General features: G+C 41.7%; 1 protein-coding gene across 4 annotated transcripts in view; it reads left to right on the top strand.

Annotated features, from left to right (window-relative positions):
* BNIP2 (BCL2 interacting protein 2) overlaps nt 1-20,494 on the top strand; it is a 2,487,402-nt gene that overhangs the window by 154,635 nt on the left and 2,312,273 nt on the right. For all 4 annotated transcript variants that reach the window (XM_044077377.1, XM_044077376.1, XM_044077379.1 and 1 more), the window contains exon 3: nt 11,471-11,653. In XM_044077377.1, the coding sequence (XP_043933312.1) occupies nt 11,471-11,653 (183 nt within the window). The remainder of the gene's footprint in view (nt 1-11,470; nt 11,654-20,494) is intronic.

The following is a 20,494-nucleotide window of genomic DNA, read 5'->3' as shown; positions in this document are numbered from 1 at the left end:
TGGTTTAATAAAGATGATGGTTTATTTATTAAAAGGGTCTCTGTTTTAATAACAACCCTTTTCTGAATCTAATAAAGCTTTAGTATATAACTCCATAAATAGCACATCATCTTCCACTATTTGGAAAATCTTTGCATGGAAATTCCTTCATAGATGTTTTATAACCCTGCAGCACAAAGTTGCATTAATGTACAACAAAGAAATAGTTAAATGCTGGAGATGTGAAGAAGCACTAGATAACGATTGGTTGCATATGTTCCTAAAGTGTTTAATGGTAATACCATTTTGGTCTGAGTTTAAAGATTTTACCAAAGCATTATAGTTGGACAATTGTGAAGTAAAAGATGCACTAATCTTGTTTAATGCACCACTGCCAGGTTCATTTCCAGAATTGCAAACACATCTTATTTGGTTACTACTTGCAATTGCAAGGAAAATAGTGAAAATAAACTGGAACTATCAGAAAATCCTCTCATTTTCAGGCTTGTCTTTCTAACTAAAATGATTTGTAATAGGGGATTGCAAATTGACTGCCTCAGAACACCAAATATTACACACAAAAAAATTGTCATTGTTGAAATTAAAAGATCTATTAGATAAATACTAGTTTTGATAAGGAAATATTTGTAGTTATGGACCTTGTATATAGTTATGTTTTGTTTTCTTGTATTTTAATTTTATTGGTTCTTATTATTGTTGTGCTCTTGTACACTGTACAATTTATGATTGTTTAAAAACTCAAAAATATTTTGAAAAGAAAAATTCTGACTTAAATGACATTTTAAATGCTCTCATTATGTGTTTGGTACTGCAGCTAGTCTTAGCCTTAAACATTGGGTTGATAGAGGTAAATTGATACAGGGTGTGTCAAAAATGTTTCATATTCCCATGTTTTTCTCCTTTAAACAGGATGATTGCAGTGGCCTTCTAAACAGAAGTCCCAGCCTAACAAGAATCAAGGTATCAAAAGGAAATGGCAGGATGATAGCGCCACCAAGTTCAGTAAGCAGGGGTCCCTTTCCCAAAAAAGATAACACACCTTCCAACTTGAAATTATGCAGAGACAGGCACCTATCTTTTTCAACTCTTCTATCAGGTGTTAACACTTCTCAAGTTGTTTCTCAACAAGGTGGTGTGGCCATCAGTGGTTTCTGACAAACAGTCGTCAACATTTTGGGCTACGGTTATGATGGCAGTATGAAGGCCATCCTCCTCTATTCAGGGGAGTTCTTCCTTATCCACCTGATCAACTTTTGTTATACTCTCCAATTCTGGAGCTCATGCTGGACTCTGGGATTATAGAACCATTGCCTTCTTCTTAGAGAATTGATGGGGCTTTATTCCTAATTTTTCTTGGTTCCAAAAAAAAAAGTATGAAGACCAGTATTGGATCTGTCTTTTTTGAATTCCTTCATCCAGTTTCCCAAGTTCAAGATGCTCACCCTGCAGACAGTGCTGCCTCTTCTTCCAGATCCTGTACTTGAAGGATGCCTGTGATCATATCCCCATTGCTCATTGTTTCCTGAGGTATCTGAGATTTGTTGTCATACTTTCAGGTTCCTGTATTGCCCTTTAGGCTGACTAATGCGCAGTGTTATAAAAAATGTGTTGTCCTTGTAGTGGCCCACTGTCAGACTGTGGACATCCACATTTTTCCTAACTTGAGCAATTTGCTTATCTTCATTGAAGTGTTTGGAATTGTGGGAGGAAGTTTCAACCTTATTCTGTCTTCTTGGGTTAAATTTGAACGTCATGAAGTCTTGCCTAACCCCACCCCAAAGACTCATATTTCTAGCAGATCTTACCAACCTCAAAGTAAGTATGACTTTTTTTGCCTGAAGACAAGATTCTTACATTCCAATTGGTGCTTCTGGAATTCTCCAAGAGGGATTTTGTCCCATCTCAAGAATTCTTGAAAACTCATAGACTGGTGGCATCCATGGTTCTCATGATACCACTGTCTCATCTTCACATGAGAAAAATTCAGTGCTATGTTTGAAATTGTTGGACTCCACACCTCCAACCCATTTGCCAGTGCTCCTTTTATTCAGACGAGAGTTACAGTGGAGAGAACAGCTAACTTGTCAATCTAGGTCTTTTGTTCTTCTTTACAATTCCGGTGTGGTCTGTCCCAACAGATTTGTCTTACTTTAGATAGGGGCTGTGTTAATGGGGAAGCAAGTGCAAACCGCTTGGGGTGCCATGTATGCTTGAAAGCACATCAGTATCAAGGAGGTGTTGGCAGTGAAGGTTGCCTTGAAGGTTTTTCATCACCTGTGGACTCTGGGTCCTCTTCGGGTGATTATGTGATATCTCACCAGTGGAGGAGTCTGAGGTTTTACCCCCCGCACTGTTTGGCAGTGATGGCCTGGGAGCTGGCTTCTAAGTATTTTCTGACTTTCCAGGAACCTTGCCTTCCATTAGAGAAGAATGTTGTGGCAGACAGAGTAAGCAAATCCTGGGCAGATCCACACCAGTGGAAGCTTAGGCGAGTGGTGTTCCAGCATTTAGTACTGATGTGGGGAATGCCTCAAGTAGAACCGTTCACCTATTTTCAAAACAGACAAGTAGAGAAATTCTTTTAAGACATCCTTGCAGCCATGCTTGGAGGACAGCCGCATTCTCATCCCCTCAGACAGGAGTGTTTTTTTTATGCATTTCCACCTTTTACTCTGATTCAGAAGGTACTTCTCAAAGTTCAGACAGAAATGCCAAAGGCGGTTGTGGTGACACCCTAGCTCCCTTTTAATGGTATTGGTTAAAGAAGATTGCCACAAACTTCCTCACACTCTAGATCTGCTGACACAGTCTCAGGGGTGACTGGTACACCCCAGTTTAGAGAAGATTCAGTTGACAGCTTGGAGGATTCAATTTTGACTCCCTTTAGGCACCTGTTTTGAGGATGTGCAACAGTTGGTTTTCTTAGTAGTGCCTAAATCAGAATAGGGGGTCCAATGAGGTTAATATCCCCCTGGTCTTGAAATATTTGTGTAAGCTATTTCAGGATGGAATATCGTATGTGTCTGTCAAGGTGCATTTAATGGCCACCTCTGCTTGAATGCCTGTGTATCCCTGTTTTTCTTCTCTTTTGGTAAGATAGTTTACGAAACAGTGTTGCAGGTGTGACCCCCTTTGAAACAAATTCCTCCTTGGTGGGCACTGAACTATGTTCTAGAAAAAATTGATATTGCCATCTTTTGAGCCAACAGCTCACACTGATCTCAATTTCTTCATGTGGAAAATTGTTTTGCTTATTGCTCTGACATTTGCAAAGAGAGTTTCTTAGTCGAACACCGTCATGGTGGTGGTACCTTTGCCTTGTTTTCCACAAGGATAGTGTGTTGTGTATTAATCCTTCTTTAATAACGAAACTGATTTCAGAGTTCACTGTTAATCTGTTCATCAGTCTCCATGTGTTCTTTGCAGAACCTAATAATCGGGGATTGTGGATTCTTCATACCTTTTGATGTGCATCAGCAGCTCTAGTATTAACATTGACAGAACAAAGCTCTGTAGGAAGACCAAAAGGCTCTTTATTTCATTTTATGGGGTGAAGAAAGGTCTACCTGTGTCTAAGCAAACTGTTGTTTGCACTCTGGTGTTTTTTATGTTACACTCACCATGGCAAGACAAATCCATGCATGGTAAAGGCACATTCCACTTGGGCCTTTACCTCTTCAGTAACATTTTTTTGAAAGGGATGGATTCTGCAATTATTCTTGAGACAGCAACTTGGTCTTCGGTCCATACTTTTCATGATACAGTACAGACTTGTATGTCTTTTCTAGGGTCCAGAGCAGGCTAGGACTGTTCTCCAGGGGCTCCTGGACCCTTATCATTTCTCTTTCCAGGATAGGTAAGCTTCAGGAATCCATCCATATGCCAGTAAGGCAGTGTGTTTGTTGAACTTAGTACAGTTGAATGTACGAAAAGAAGATGGTGATAACCAATAATTCCCTGTCACAGGCACTCCAATAAGTGTACGAACACCTCTGTTTAAGCAAAAAATTTATTCCACTCAGAAAACGAACAGCACATTAGAAACACAAAGACTAGTTAAGCGCTTTCACCCACTCGTATAGTGGGCTTCTTCAGAACACCTTCCCTTTGCCATATCTCGCATTATATTTAAAATTTGGCGCTAAAATCAACGGATACAATATTGTAACCTTCTATCCGTTTGCAACATACGAGCCTCTTAAAGCTATACCAACAGTTAGCTTGTGATACATATTAAACATTTGTATCTTGTCCTATAAATATCACAAAACAAATTGAATGAAGGTAAGCAGATCGATTACATCACAATTGCCTTTAAAACCTGTGTATGCTCTAACTAAATAAATACATAAATACCTAAATGACTAAATAATTAAATAATAAATACCTAAATAATTGAATGAATAAATAAATGCGTATTCCATTATGCTTATACAACTCCTTTAAAATCTACTATTGAATCTAATAATATGAACAGTACTGAAGGAATAACATAATTCATTAACCATAACCTAGGTTATTACAACTGACTATTATACACAGGTTTTGAAGGTAAGGTGTTTTGTGATGTTTATAGGACAAGATACAAATGTTTAATATGTATCACAAGCTAACTGTTGGTATAGCTTTAAGAGGCGCATATGTTGCAAACGGATACAAGGTTACAATATTGCATCCGTTGATTTTAGCGCCAAATTTTAAATATAACACGAGATATGGCAAAGGGAAGGTGTTCTGAAGAAGCCCACCATACGAGTGGGTGAAAGCGCTTAACCAGTGTTTGTGTTTCTAAAGTGCTGTTCGTTTTCTGAGTGGAAGAAATTTTGTGCTTAACCAGACGTGTTCGTACACTTATTGGAGTGTCTATGACAGGGAATTATTAGAACTTAGTGCAGTTGCACAAGTTCTTCTTACCTGTAACAGCAGATGCTCATAGAACACACTGTCTCACTGGCAGCACCTTCCTAGCATCCCCCTTTACTTGGAGATTTTTGGTGGTTGCTGTTTTTTGTTTAGCAGTGTTCGTTTTTTTGTGTGTGTTTGTGTGAGAGAGGGAATGGATGTCGTCTTTGGTTTGGAACAGTAGCTAATTCATAATGCTTAATTTTTCCATCTGTTCTTTCATTTGAGCTCTAGAAAAATACTGAAGGCTGCTGTTTATGGCTGTGAATGATTATCCTGCTGTAGTAGCTGACTGGTCCTTCACACTCACAGACATGCAGAGGCAGGTATCTGAAGCTGTGAAGGGACTACCAGAGAGAAGAGGGTACTAGGGAAGTAATACCCATAATGCCAGTTAAGGCAGTGTGCTCTACAAACATCACTTATTATAGTTAAATGGAACTTATGGCTTACTAGTTGTTGCTGAAGCATCTACCGAGGGAGAAAACGCTGAGAGAAGAAAAGGAGCCACTTTTGTGATTTTTTAAGTATTTTCTTCTGATTTTTTGTTAAGTTTTACTGCTTTGCCGCCAACTTTTTGGCATTTTCCGGCTTGCTAAAGTTTATGTCTGTAACAGTAACAGTACTTGGAACACATCTAGAGCCTGTTTGCTGCATTTCCTGTGTTGCACTTAATTTAAAATCGTTTTTTTTCTCTAAAAACTGCATTTTTACTGGATTTTGGCCTAGCAGTCAAGTGTGGGGTCATTTGTTGCACTGTTGTGATTATTTTGCTGCTTGTGTATCTCTGCTACCTTTAAACTACAACAAAAAGAAAAAAAAAATCTTGCTTTTTTTCCCACTTTCTGAAAGTTAAGAAAGTTCAGTTACAGATTTGCTGTTCTGAACTGTTTGGAAGTTTCTAGAAGCCAGTGCTTGCTTGGGCTAAAGGGAAGTCTTTGTGTTCACCAGTGGGAGTGGTTAACACTGAACAGCCTGCCTGTCCCTGGAGGAGTGGTTACTACCTAGAAGCTGAAGTTTTATTCGCCATTTTGGGTCAATTCTAAACTCCTTGATCTGTCTCAAACCCGGCTGCCTCATGGTTTTGGCGTCATTTCAGGCTTGCTAGTTGTTGCTGAAGCACCTACCAAGGGGAGAAAACGCTGAGAGAGGAAAAGGAGCCACTTTTGTGATTTTTAAGTATTTTCTTCTGATTTTTTTGTTAAGTTTTACTGCTTTGCTGCCTACTTTTTGGCATTTTCCGGCTTGCTAAAGTTTATATCTGTAACAGTAATAGTACTTGGAACACATTTAGAGCCTGTTTACTGCATTTCCTGTGTTGCACTTAATTTAAAATCGTTTTTTTCTCTAAAAACTGCATTTTACCTGATTTTGGCCTAGCACTCAAGTGTCTGGTCATTTATTGCACTGTTGTGATTATTTTGCTGCTTGTGTATCTCTGCTGCCTTTAAACTACAACAAAAAGAAAAAAAAAACAAAAAAAAATCTTGCTTATTTCCCACTTTCTGAAAGTTAAGAAAGTTCAGTTACAGATTTGCTGTTCTGAACTGTTTGGAAGATTCTAGAAGGCCAGTGCTTGCTTGGGCTAAAGGGAAGTCTCTGTGTTCACCAGTGGGAGTGGTTAACACTGAACAGCCTGCCTGTCCCTGGAGGAGTGGTTACTGCCTAGAAGCTGTAGTTTTATTGGCCATTTTGGGTCAATTCTAAACTCCTTGATCTCTCTCAAAACTCTGCAACTCTCTTTTTGCGCGGTTTTGGGCACTGAGCAGCATTGGGCAGCACCGCCTAAACAGATTTAAACTATTCCAGGCTCCACAAAGTCTGCTGTCCCTTAGAACTGTTCAAACTCTCAAAATAATCACTCTGTTCTCTTTCTAAAACCCTGCACTTGCTCAGCTCTTATAAGGAAACACTAACTAAAGCACTACACCCTCCTTGACTTCTCATAAGTATTAGGCTGTCGATTGGTCCTTCCTGATCAAGTGAAAAATCCGTTCCCTTCCCTAATCTGATCAGTAAAAAAACAGTTCCCTATACTAATCTGGTATGTCCAAGGGTCAGTTTTAAGGTTCCTCTCCAATCCAGCTGGTGAATCTGGGAATTTTGAGGCAATGTTACAATTGCCTTATATACACAGACAACCCTCTCCTCCTTCCAACAAACTCTTAATACATGTGAGAGATGCAGTTACACAGCCAAACTGGAGGCAGAGCTCTCTCAACTCAAGACTGGCACAGTCAGTCAGGAGGAAAAGGTAACCACCCGCACCACAAATCCAGTCTCACACAAACCTATTGCATCTGCATACCCAACACATAAACACACAAAAACATACTCTGAGGCTCTAAATAAAAATCTGCCTAAACAGCAAAGACCTCCTAAGCAGATATCCAAGCAACAGCCACCCCTCAACAATACCCATGAATCACATATCTCACAAAATCAGTGTGCCTCACAGTCACAGCCCTTAAGGCCAAACAACACACCAAATACACTTGTTATAGGGGACTCTGTTTTCAGGCACACTGATGTCCCGCTCACCAGACTGAACAAGGAGAAGATTACTGTAAGCTGCCTGTCTGGTGCCAGGATCCGCCACATAACGCAAACACTCAGGTCACTCCAAAGCAAGTACAAGTATGACTCCGTCATTGTCCATGCTGGTGTGAATGACCTGAGACGTACCTCCCTGGACTACATGAAAAGAGACATAGAGGAGCTCTCTGACCATGTAGCCCAGGCTGGTATGACCCTGACCTTGAGTAGCATCTTGCCCTCACCAAGAATGATGCCACAGTATAAAGACAAAATGATCAGTTTCAACAATTGGCTAAAGTATTGGTGTCATTCAAAGGGGATCCAGTGTCTGTCAGCCTGGGATGACATGCTCGACAAGCCACGTTGCTTCGCTAGGGACGGCTTGCACCTGTCACCCTTAGGCTTTCGTATACTGGCCAAGGCTCTTGCCACCCCCATAGTGCCTTTTTAGGCAAGGCTCAAAGGACAAACCCACCTCCATAGACAACCAAAGGATAAAAAAACTAAAGGTAATGCTACTCAATGCCAGAAGTCTAAACCTCAAGATGCACGCACTTGAGGCTCTTCTCAGTATGAAGAAACTCGATGTCTGTGCAGTAACAGAAACCTGGTTCAAGGCTCCTGAGAGCACGCCAGCACTACCAGGTTATAACTCATACCATGCGTTTCGGCCCCAAAACTCGGACCAAAGCACAAAAGGAGGGGGAGTATCTATATTCATCAAAGATACCAACACCTCCAGGTTAGTGGCACTGCACAAAGCATCGGAAACCATCCATGTGCAACTAACAGCGGGCAAAACTGCTTTTCAGTTTGTAGCCTGCTACAGAACACCCTCCCTATTACAGGAACCCCACTTGTCATTCCTGAGAACACTGGAGAATATGAAGGTCTCTCCAAACACTATGTTATTGGGTGACTTTAACTACCCAAACATTGACTGGGAAAACTACTCAAGCACAAACACCCACGCCCAATGGTTCCTTGAATTTATAAACTCTAACGCTATGGAACAACTGGTCACCACTCCCACAAGAGGGAACAACATATTGGACCTGGTCATCACCAACGTGGGGACTTTATGTTCCACACCAGAGGTAAACCCCTCATTGGTAAGATCAGACCATAAACAAATTTCCCTGGACATCCATATCCCGTCCCCACCCCCAGCCAAGGAAATCACTGTAAAGAATTTCTGAAAAGCCAACTTTGCACTTCTCAAGATTGAGGTGGAATCCTTCAAAGCCCCTGGGTCAGAGGATAATACAGCCCAATCTGCAGAATCCTTTACAAATGCATTCTATGAGCACCTGCAGGAATGCATGGATTGTGCTATCCCAAATAAAACCAAGACTCACTCCTCCAAAAACAGGAAACCGGTCTGGTGGACCCAGGCCATAAATAAGCTATACAACAGAAGGAGGAAGCTACTACATGACGGAGCAAATTCCCAAAAAGGAAAGGCATCTCTGATCAGTATTAGCAAGAAACTTCGATCCCTCATAAAATCATCAAAGGCCAGTTTCGAAAGAAATATTGCCCTAGACACTAAAGATAATCACAAGGCCTTCTTTAGTTATGTCAGGAATATGGGTGTAAATTCCCAGATATGCTCTGAATTGTTGCATAATGGTACAAAATATACCAAACCTACAGACATAGCCAACATCCTGGCAGACAGATTCAGTGCAACCCCCCCCCCCCCTTCCCCTCCAAAGGAGCAAATGCCTATCCCAACTGAATGTAACCTCCCTGACATCACAAATGCACAGGTGAAAGCTGCCCTCTCCAAAGCAAAAAATACAGCATCTATGGGACCGGACGGTTTCCCAGGCTGTGTCTTACACGAGCTCCAAGAAGAACTGAACCCTCACATTGTCACTGTTCAAACTTAGCCTTACTACAGGATATGTACCCAAAGAATGGCATACAGCTACAGTGGTCCCACTCCACAAAGGTGGTGCCACAACGGACCCCAGGAACTATCACCCCATAAGCCTGACTAGTCTGGTCTGTAAAGCTATGGAGTGTATTGTCATGGAACTCATAAACAAAGACATTGGGAGCCTCCAGACACTGGACCCTACCCAAGTCGGCTTTGTTAAGGGCAGATCTTGCCTCTTAAACCTAGTTAATTTCTTTGAAACAGTTACCAAAGCCATAGATGAGGGCAAGGTAGTCCACACAGCCTACCTGGACCTCGCAAAAGCCTTCGACACAATACCCCACTCGGGCATCATAAATAAGCTTACCAGCTTAAATATCAACCCCTATATCACAAGATGGGTTGCAAACTGGCTCAGAGATAGAACCCACATGGTCAGAATCGCAGGTGCCATGTCCGAATCCAAACCAGTTACAAGTGGCGTCACGCAGGGCTCAGTTCTGGGACCTCTGTTGTTCGGTATATACTTCTCTGAGGTTCAGGCTAACACGGCGGGATTATGGCTGACAAAGTTCACAGATGACTGCAAACTGGGGGCCATAATCGAATCTCCAGCTTGACACAAGCATCCTCCAAAAGGGTCTCACAGAGACGGATGCTTGGTGCCAGAGCCACGGCCTCAAGCTAAATGCTAAAAAGTGCATAGTCATCCCCTTTGGGAAAAACAAGGTGCCAACAAATTACCACATAGGTGGTAATCCATTAAGTACGGAAGAAGTAATTAGAGATTTGGGGACCAACGTAGATAGTAATCTCTCCTTTGATAATCACGTTGCCAAAGTGGTTAGAAAGACCTTCTATATAGCCCACCTTATCACGAAAGGGTTCGCATCTAGATCGAGAGGTCATTGTGCCCCTCTACTCGCCACTCATCAGGCCCATAATTGAATACAATGCCCCTTTTGGGATGTACCTTACCCGACACCTGCAGCAACTGGAGAGACCCCAAAACTACCTCACCAAGAGGATCATGGGCTACAAACAGATGTCCTATGCAGCTCGACTAAAGAAACTCCAGCTCTACTCAGTTGCTTACCGCCTACTCAGAGGTGATCTATGCCTGACGTACAAAGCCATGTCAAACCCAGAATTAATAGACATGCTCCACCTCAAAAAAATCCAAGTCCCTTAGAGCTACATGTTGCACGGACTTAAACCTCAGCACAAAAATAAATAGGACATGCTGGAGGGACAGATTTATTTCCCAGATGCTCCCCTCACTCTGGAATAGAATCCCAATTCATGTTAGACATAGCCCCTCGCTGACCCTCTTCAAGCGTAATCTGGACGTGTGGATGGGAAATCGCAAATTCACCCCTGGGATCTCTTCTGTGCCCCTGCTAGACAGAGGGCACAGTAAACTAATTTTAAAAGGGTACCTTCTGTGACCTACTTTACAGAGGCACAGTAGGCTAATCTAATAGGGAGGCGGAAGCCAAATACACTCTGGCTAGGCTTATAAATGCCCTAGGGCAGATAGCCTAGTATCTACCTATGAACCTATACGTTTTTTTCATAAGCTGCCAGTTTCTTTCTGGGAGAAAATAATGAAGTCTGTGAGTCAATCACATAAAAGAAAAAAATCTCCTTTGTTTTCATGTTGCATTGACCACTTTTCCATGATTCTTAACATTAACATTGTCTGTAAGCAGGTGTGAAGATGTCTACTGCTTTGCACTCTGCCTCCCAGCAGCATCCCCACATTGTATGACCGTGTGAGATATAGTTGCCTGTTTTGAATTATCTGACTTTTAGCTATGCTTGATGCGGCTAGGAAAGGTGCACTAGTGGTTAACTACTGGTCAGAATGGAATTACATTGTAGTGCCAGTGCATGTGTATATTTTTGTGGACAAAACAAGGGTGGGGATCAAAACTAATTTGCAATGTAGTAGCAAGTTCTGAAGAATGCGTTGTATTGTGTTTATTTAACAAGTAAATCTTTGAATTTCCTGAGGGTGGCTATTTCTTTTTAGCACTCTGAAATGGGTAAAATGCTTTTCTTCTTTTAATGAAAAAATACTCCACTGCCTGAGTCGCAGTTAGGCTTTAAAATTTATTTATTTATTTATTTTTTTACACTTAGCATCACATCTATTGGAAGTCAATGGAAACAAGAAAGTTAAGAAGAAATTAGTGGCTCCAGATATTTCTTTGAATCTGGACCACAAAGACGAGTCTTTTTTATCTGAACTGGACGAGAGCGTGGATATTGATTTAGATGATTTAGAGACCCCGTCTGAAAATAGCAATGAATTTGAATGGGAAGGTAAGGCTTTAGGCATTAGGAGTTAAGTATACTAATGTTTGCCTTTTTTTGCAAAAACATTGATTGCTTTTCTTTGTTGTTGTTTGAAAACCATTAGCAATACTCTTATAGACTCCACAAAAGTTTATGTGATCATCTGAGTGCAGTTATTGCTGAAGAAGTTGTCAGCATTTTAGATGCGACTATAATTTAAAGATATGTGTTATAAGAATCATTGCATGAGATTCATCAAATGAGTGGAATAAAGCTGAACAAAGATGATTAGTCCTTAACTTTAACTTTCTAGCAGTTGAATGTCTCTTGCTGCATTCTCCAACAGTGGCTGACTTTGCTAGACAGATGAAGACCAAGGTGGAGGGCTGAGAAAACTAACAAGAAAAAAAGTGTGTGTGTGTATAATATATATATATATATATATATATATATATATATATATATATATATATATATATATATATATATATTTATAAATAAACTTAAAGGAGGAAAAGTTGCCCAATGTAAACGACAAGCAATCAAAAAGGCAACAGGAAGGAGAAAACATGCCAGCTTGGAAGCATTAACCACGTTCCAGACTATTTTATTGTTGTCACTATAAAACACAGTGTTTTATAGTGACAACAGTAAAGAAGGTTTGAACGTGGTTACCGCTTCCAAGTTGGCATGTTTTCTCCTTTCTGTTGGCTTTTTTTTAATATATATATATAAATAATATATTTGGAGAGAGAGAGAGAGAGAAACTCACACAACATAACCTAGTATGGAGGATATGTAGTTTTCAGCCTTAAAGGTAGTGCAGAGTTTCCTGAAGGAATAACAAACCAAAAAAAAAAAAGGAAAACTAGTTTGAGGAACATTATTTTCATAGGAATTACTAAAATAGACTGTTGTCATAAGTTCTGATGCAAGATCCATGTCAAAGATCACTTTGCGTTCTTACTAAAAATATGAAAACAGGTTTCAAGCTAGTATTCCTTGTTTAAATCACGGTTTATTAAGTAAAAACAAGACATGAGCACTTCCAACCTTGTTAGAGCTTCTGCAGATTTAAGTTACAATATAAAGAACAAGTAATATATACTTTTCTAATTGCCTTATAAAAAGTCATATAAATTACACTGAAGGCATTAATCCAGGAGCACTTAAACAGATCATGTTCAATGACTGTGATTAGAGCAGTAGTTCATGCATAGTTTGTATTTTTATTGTGATTGGTGCTGTTTACTCCTTGTCTACATACGTACAGTCACTGTGTTCCAGCAGCAATGGCATTAGTCAAACATGAGTCATCTTGGGTGCCGTAAGGTCGTTATCCCTCTCTTCCATGGGACTGCTCCTAAGCAAATGGCTTTCTTCCTTAGTCAAAGAGTAGACATTCTGGCAATCATTTATAATCTACAAATATTCATCTGCATCTTAAATCTGCATTTAAACTGCGGTGGTGGTGCTGCGGTAGTGTTGTCGCCTCACAGTAAGATGTTGTCCTGTTCGATTCTCACCTAGAGCATCTTCTGTGTGGAGACATGCGTGAATGGGTGTACCTTCGTTGAACGTTGTGCGTCAGAGCTGGCAGTTCGGCACGTAAAAATCTACTGACAGTCATTAGCGGACCGGAGTTCCACTGTGGCGACCCCTAACCGGGAAAAGCCAAAAGACACAACAACATCTTAAATCTGCATTTAAACTTACATGAAAGAAATAAAGAAAAATTAGGTAAAACCCAGTGACTTCATCTGCATCCCAAAGCATACCCTCAAAACATTTGAAAACAGCTGTGAGCCCTTCTTGTAAATTTGTGTTTGGATACTCCTCCTGGGCCCATCTCATTTGCTTACTCAACTGAGTGCAGTCAGATCATATTCTGATTTCAGGCACTCCTACCGTGTACAAAGAGTGCATCTGGGAAACAGAAGAAAAAAAAAATCTAAGCTTGTTTCCTGCCTTTCCTGTTAAGTGGTATAGACTGTTTGTAGGCTTCTGAGCCCCCAAGCCCTTCTGTGTTGGAGGGAAGCCTTCTAGCTTAGTTTTTTTTTCTTATAACTAGCCAGTTTTCTAGTTTCAGCACGCAAATCTGTTTCTTTGAACTCAGCACTTGTTCAGAACTCATTGTAAGCACTACATAAGCTGCAAATTACTAAAGCACTCAACTTTCCTCACTTGTCTAGTGGAAAGCAGTTTTTAGTACTAAATAAATAAGCACTTATCCAGGCATGTCTGAGGGTCAGCTCCCAGTGATTTCTCCTGTCTACCTGATGAATCTGGGCATTCTGGGGCAATGCAGCAATTGCCTCATGTACACAGACAACCCTCTCCTCCTACCACCCAACACTACAACCTGTGAGAGATGCACTTATATAGCCAAACTGGAAGCAAAGCTCTCTTCACCCAAGACTGGACTAGACAGTCAAGAGGAGAGGGTAAACACTTGCACCACACCACACTCATCACATAGTCCCTCAAAACCCACACCACCAAAACACACACATAGAAACACAAAACACACACCTACTTTCACGGAGGCTCTCAATAAAAACCTGCCCAAGCATCAGGGACATCCAAAGCATAAACGCAAGCAAACTCCACCCCCTAACACAACCCAAATGACACATAGCCCACAAACTCAGTGTGCCACTCAACCACAGCCCATAAGGCATAACAGCGTACCCAACACTCTAGTCATAGGTGACTCTATAGTCAGGCACACTGATGTTCCACTCACTAGACTAAACAAGGAGAAAGTTACTGTCAGCTGCCTGTCAGGTGCCAGGATCCACCACATAACGCATGCACTCAGGTCACTCCACAATAAGTACAAATATGACACTGTCATTGTCCATGTTGGTGTGAATGACCTAAGACGTATCTCCCTGGACTACATGAAGAGAGACATGGAGGAGCTCTCCGATCTTGTATCCCGGGCAGGTATGGCCCCAACGCTGAGTAGCATCCTGCCATCACCCAGAATGATACCACAGTACAAGGACAAAATGATTGACTTCAACAATTGGCTAAGCTTCTGGTGTCATTCTAAGGGGATCCAGTATTTGTCTGCCTGGGATGACATGATCGACAGTCCACGATGCTTTGCCAGAGATGGCCTGTACCTGTCGCCCTTAGGATTCCGGATACTGGCTAAGACTCTTGCTACCCCTATAGTGCCTTTTTAGGCAAGGTTCAAATGTCAAATTCACCACCGTAACCGGTACAAGCAAGCAAAATCTGAGGGTAATGCTACTCAATGCTAGAAGTCTAAACCTCAAAATGCACTCACTCGAGGCACTCCTTAAAATGGAGAACATTGACATCTGTGCAGTGACAGAGACCTGGTTCAAAGCTCCAGAGAGCACCCCTGCATTACCAGGCTTCAATTCATACCACACCTTTCGGCCACCTAACCCAGAAAGAAGCACTAAAGGCGGAGGCGTGTCCATATTCATTAAGGATATCCACACCTCCAGGCTAGTTGCACAGCATAATGCATCTGAGATTATCCAAGTGCAACTAACTCTGGGCAAGACCGCAATCCAAATTGTAGCTTGCTACAGACCCCCACCATGCCCCAGGATTCACACTCCTCATTTCTTGATACACTGGAAAGTATTAGGGTACAACCCAACACCCTAATAATGGGCGATTTCAACTACCCCACCATTAACTGGGAAAACTACTCATGTACCAACTCTTTTGCTCAACGTTTTCTAGAATTCATAAATTCCAACGCCTTGGATCAACTTATTCACACCCTGACCAGGGGCAGCAATATCCTAGACCTGGTCATCGCCTACATGGGAAACCGATGTTCCACACCAGAGGTCAATTCCTCGTTGGTCAGATCCGACCACAAGCTAATCAGCCTAGATATCCACATCCCATCCCCAGCCCCAATTAGGGAAACCATCGTAAAAAACTTCTCAAAAGCCAACTTCACACTTCTTAAGACAGAAGTGGCAAACTTCATGACACCCATGCAGACGGACAATAGAGGTATGACTGCCAAATCCTACAGAAATGCACTTTATAAGCACTTACACGAGTGCATGGATCATGCTATCCCTAATAGAACCAAGATGTTATCCTCCAAAAAAAGGAAGCCAATCTGGTGGTCCTCTGCCATAAACAAACTCTACAACAGAAGAAAGAAACTGTTGCAAAAAAGAGTAAAATCCCATGACTGGAGGAACTCCCTGGTCAACCTCAGTAAGAAGTTGAGATCCCTCATAAAATCCTCCATAGCTAGGTACGAAAACAAAATTGCCACCGACTCTAAAGACCACCACAAAGCATTCTATAGCTATGTCAAGAATCTAAATGGGAACACTCAGATCTCCTCTGAGTTACAGCATAATGGCACTAAATATACAGAACCAACTGATATTGCCAGCATCCTAGCAGATAGGTTCAGTGCTAACTTTACCCCCTTCTCACCCCATAGAGGGCCCATCTCTATACCGGAAGAATGCAGAGTTCCTATAATCACGGCTGCACAGGTAAAAAACACACTCTCCAAAGCCAAGAACACAGCATCCATGGGACCTGACAATATCCCAGGCTGCGTTCTACATGAACTACAGAATGAACTGGCACCCTACCTAAGTACCATGTTCAATCATAGCCTCACCTCAGGCTTTGTACCCACTGAATGGCGCACCGCGACAGTTATCCCACTCCACAAAGGGGGAGCCATGACAGACCCCGGGAACTACCGCCCCATTAGCCTGATGAGCCTGGTCTGCAAGGCCATGGAACGTATCATCATGGAACTCATAAACAAAGACATTGGTAATCTCCAAACTCTGGACCCTACTCAGTTTGGATTTGTAAAAGGCAGATCATGTCTCCTAAACCTGATTGACTTCTTTGAAGCAGTCACCAAAGCCATAGATGATGGTAAAATGGTTCATACAGCTTATCGAGATCTCGCCAAGGCTTTCGACACCATCCCCCACTCTGGAATTATAGATAAGCTCACTAAACTAGGTATAAATCCCCATGTCATAAGATGGGTTGCCAACTGGCTCACGGACAGAACCTATACTGTGAAAGTAGCGGATTCCAAATCCGACATCAGACCAGTGACAAGTGGAGTACCACAGGGTTCAGTCCTGGATCCTCTCCTGTTTGGTATCTACTTCTCTGACGTGCAGGCCAACACAGAAGGTCTTTGGCTAACCAAGTTTGCAGATGACTGCAAACTAGGAGCCATAATCGAAACTCCTAACAATGTGGACAAACTACAAAAGGGCCTCACTGAGACAGATTCCTGGTGTCAAAGCCATGGCCTGAAGCTCAATGCCAAAAAGTGTATTGTCATCCCCTTTGGTAAACACTCTGTACCCATGAACTACCACATAGCTGGTAGTCTACTTAATGCCGAAAATGTGATGAGACCTTGGGACACAGGTGGACAGTAGTCTCTCCTTTGATAATCACATCGCCACAGTGGTCAGGACATCTTTCTACGTGGCTCATCTCATCACAAAAGGATTCTCATCCAGAAAAAAAAGAGGTCATTGTTTCCCTCTACTCATCACTCATTAGACCCATTATAGAGTACAACGCCCCTTTTGGTATGTACCGCACAAGACATCTACAACAACTGGAAAGACCACAGAAATACCTCACAATGAGGATTACTGGCCTCAAACAGATGCCCTATGCAGACCGTCTCAAAAAACTACAGCTTTACTCCATCGCATATTGCCTACTCAGGGGCGATCTCTGTCTAACATACAAAGCTATGTCAAACCCAGAGCTGCTGGACATGCTCCACTTAAAGAAATCCCAATCCATCCGAGCTACACGCTCTAGGGACCTTAACCTTGTCACCACAGTAAACAGAACATGCTGGAGGGATAGATTCCTGTCCCAGAGACTTCCCATTCTCTGGAACAGACTGTACCTATCTATGTCAAACAGAGCTCCTCATTAGCACTCTTCAAGAAAAATCTTGATGATTGGATGGGAAATGGGAAATTCACCCCGGGGATCACTTCTGTGGCTCTGCTGGACAGGGGCATAGGAAAATAATTTTCTTGGGTGGCGAAAGCCAGGGTACATTTTTTGGCTAGGCTTGTATGGGCCCTAGGGCCGATAGCCTAGTACCTACCTATGAACCTATGAGAAGTCAGTTAAGATCCTCTTAAATAAGTTCTGTTAAAGCAGCTGTTATACCTATTCAAAGAAGAACAGTTTTCCCACAGAAATCTGAGCTGAAACTTAAATCTCAGAATTAGCAAAAGTTCATAAGAGCTTTTCAGTGTGTGAAAATATCACTCAGTACAGCAAAGTCCATCTAGAGTCTAGCCATCCAAGACATGAAAATGGGAGGATCATCCCCAAACAATTGACTAAACAGACTAGGGTTTCAGATTGCCTGTATCATTTCTTTATGGTAAAACATGTATGGATTCACAAATTTTTTGTGATCTTGAAATCCCATATAATTCAGTATGATCCACCTTTCACATCAGTGCTGGCCAGTGGGGGACAGTTACAGAAGCCATGACCATTTACTTGCATCTAAGAAGGTGCATCCTGTATGTTATGAACTCCATTGATTTAAAAAATAAAATCAGCAAGAGTTCTGGGAAGTCTTAGTCACTATTTCTGTACAGTACCTTCTTCGTAAGTTCTGCACCAATTTGTTTGCCAGCCTCCTAAGAGAAGTTTTAGACATGCATTGTGTCATCCACAAACTAGTCCTGAACTAGAGTCACTTCAAATTTGGGAGAGGAAAATGCTTTAAACAAAACAGAAGCATTGTAATAGGGGCAGCCATGGCCCTAGCCTTACCAAGGCAGTCATCTCTCTGTGGGAAGCATAAATTGTCTGCATCTGAAAATTTAACAGGGACATTTCCTGCTGCCTGTGCTTTAGTAGGCACTCACTAGCAAGAAGCTCTCAGACGTTCATAAGCAGATTAAAGGCTGCACTGAATTCCCAAAATTCTCCCTACAGCCAGACCACCACAATGTAGCCCTTCTTGATATAGTGGTCAGTGAGAACTGTGAAAATTCTTTACTGCTTGCAGACATCTTTTTCAAAGCTGCCATGACTAACCAGTATCTATATGCAAATCAGCATGCACCCTGTATTTACCAAAACAGCATCATCAACTCAGGCTAGGCTAATAAGAGTTCAGCAGTTTTTCTCAAAACCTGAAAATTGTCTAATAACATCTGGAAAGGGGATACAAACAGAGCACAAGTACATCCTAAATCCTGTCTACACAGCATGAGCTCCCAAACTGCCAGACACCCTGTACTCCTGTGGAAGAGGATTTCACCAGGGTTCGTAACTGAACTAAGTAAATCCATTAAAAAGGCAAAAAAAGATGTTGCTCACATTCACCAATCAAGTCCAGAATTTCATCAACAGCAACTAGAGAATCATTACAGGCAATAGGTATGTGCTCAGTGTATTAGTAACAGGTACCTTTAGAAGAGCAAGGAACCTTAAAACCATGGCTCACACTGTCCACTGCATATTTGTTGCTGTCTAGCATTGAAAAACTCATCCTTTTATTTTGATTTGCTTATGTTTGCACTAAACACAGTTGGCCTTCATTTAGCTGTCTAAAAGTATTCTTTGAAGCCTTGTAAGCATTTTAGCTGTAGGCTCAGCTGTGTTGACTGATGTGCAGTATATATAGTACTAATCTTTTAGTGGTGTGTGTAGTGAAGAACAGAACTTGTGCTGTATTTTTATGATGAAGTGCCGAGTGCTGGTAGGTCTGATAAGAGGTAACAGTCCTTTTGAAGGCAAATCCTTCAGGAATATTACTTGTATTCTATTCCTATACACTGAAGAACATTTCATTCAATAGGAGTCCATGAAATAAGAAAAATATCTCTTGTAAACCACAAGTATGATTTAAAAAAAAAAAAAAGACTATGTGAAACTTTGACATTTTTATCAGCGTGTTCTTTCTCTTAACATCTGCAGGCCCTTAGTGACATTATCAGTGTCCAGATATTCATTAATTTTACGTTATATATATATAATATATATATATATATGTATATACACACACACACACACACGCACATACACAGTAGTCACTGTTGCAGTCTTCACTTTTGTGTTAGTAGATGTTCTTTGTGTTTCACTGTTGCAGTCCTGACAGTTGGGATTTCCTGCCATGAAAGCCCTTGGCCAGCCTGACTACCAGAGAAACTTATTTCTCCTCCCAGGCTGGTGTACGCCTTAACTGACGTCCGTATACTCGGGTATAAAGGGAGCCAGCCTGCATTATCAATTCAGTCTTTTCTTGCTGCTGGAACCAGATGCAGATTTCAAGTGCGTCCGTTGGTCTGCACCAGAGAGATGTTGTTGGAAAGATAAGTACCCTGTTGGGGGGAACTCCTTTCTTCTTTGACTCATGTCAGATAAAGAAAAAAACTGTATCCACTGTGGTAAACAAATTCCACACAGAGACTTCTAAATGCTTTGTGTAACTTGCTTAGGTCCAGAAAGGGACCCCCCCCCCCAGGAATCTATGCAATCTCTTAATATGGCATCCGCAGATCGTCCCAAACTCGATTTACCCAAGCACAAAAAAGATAAGAAGCAAAAGCCTAGGCCCATGGACGACACTTATTTGCCCCTTGACTCGCCTACCAGACTTGTGACTATTGAGGGAAGGTGAGGCGTTTTTGCAGCCCCCTTCAACCTTAGATTCATAGACCCATTTGGAGTCGTACATGCCTTTGGTTCCTTTGACTTCTACAGCTCATATCTTCTGCTCATCGGTTGGGTCTGAGACCGCTCAGCATGCCACAGCTTCTGAGGAGCGACGGCTGACTGGAGACTTTTCACAACGTAGAGCCATTCCAGTGCATC

The sequence above is a fragment of the Protopterus annectens genome, chromosome 7.part0 (assembly GCF_019279795.1).
Source record: "Protopterus annectens isolate FY-2018-M chromosome 7.part0, PAN1.0, whole genome shotgun sequence".
NCBI lineage: Eukaryota > Metazoa > Chordata > Ceratodontiformes > Protopteridae > Protopterus > Protopterus annectens.
The sequence above is the reverse complement of the archived record's forward strand: the minus strand, read 5'-3'. Positions and strand labels throughout refer to the sequence as shown.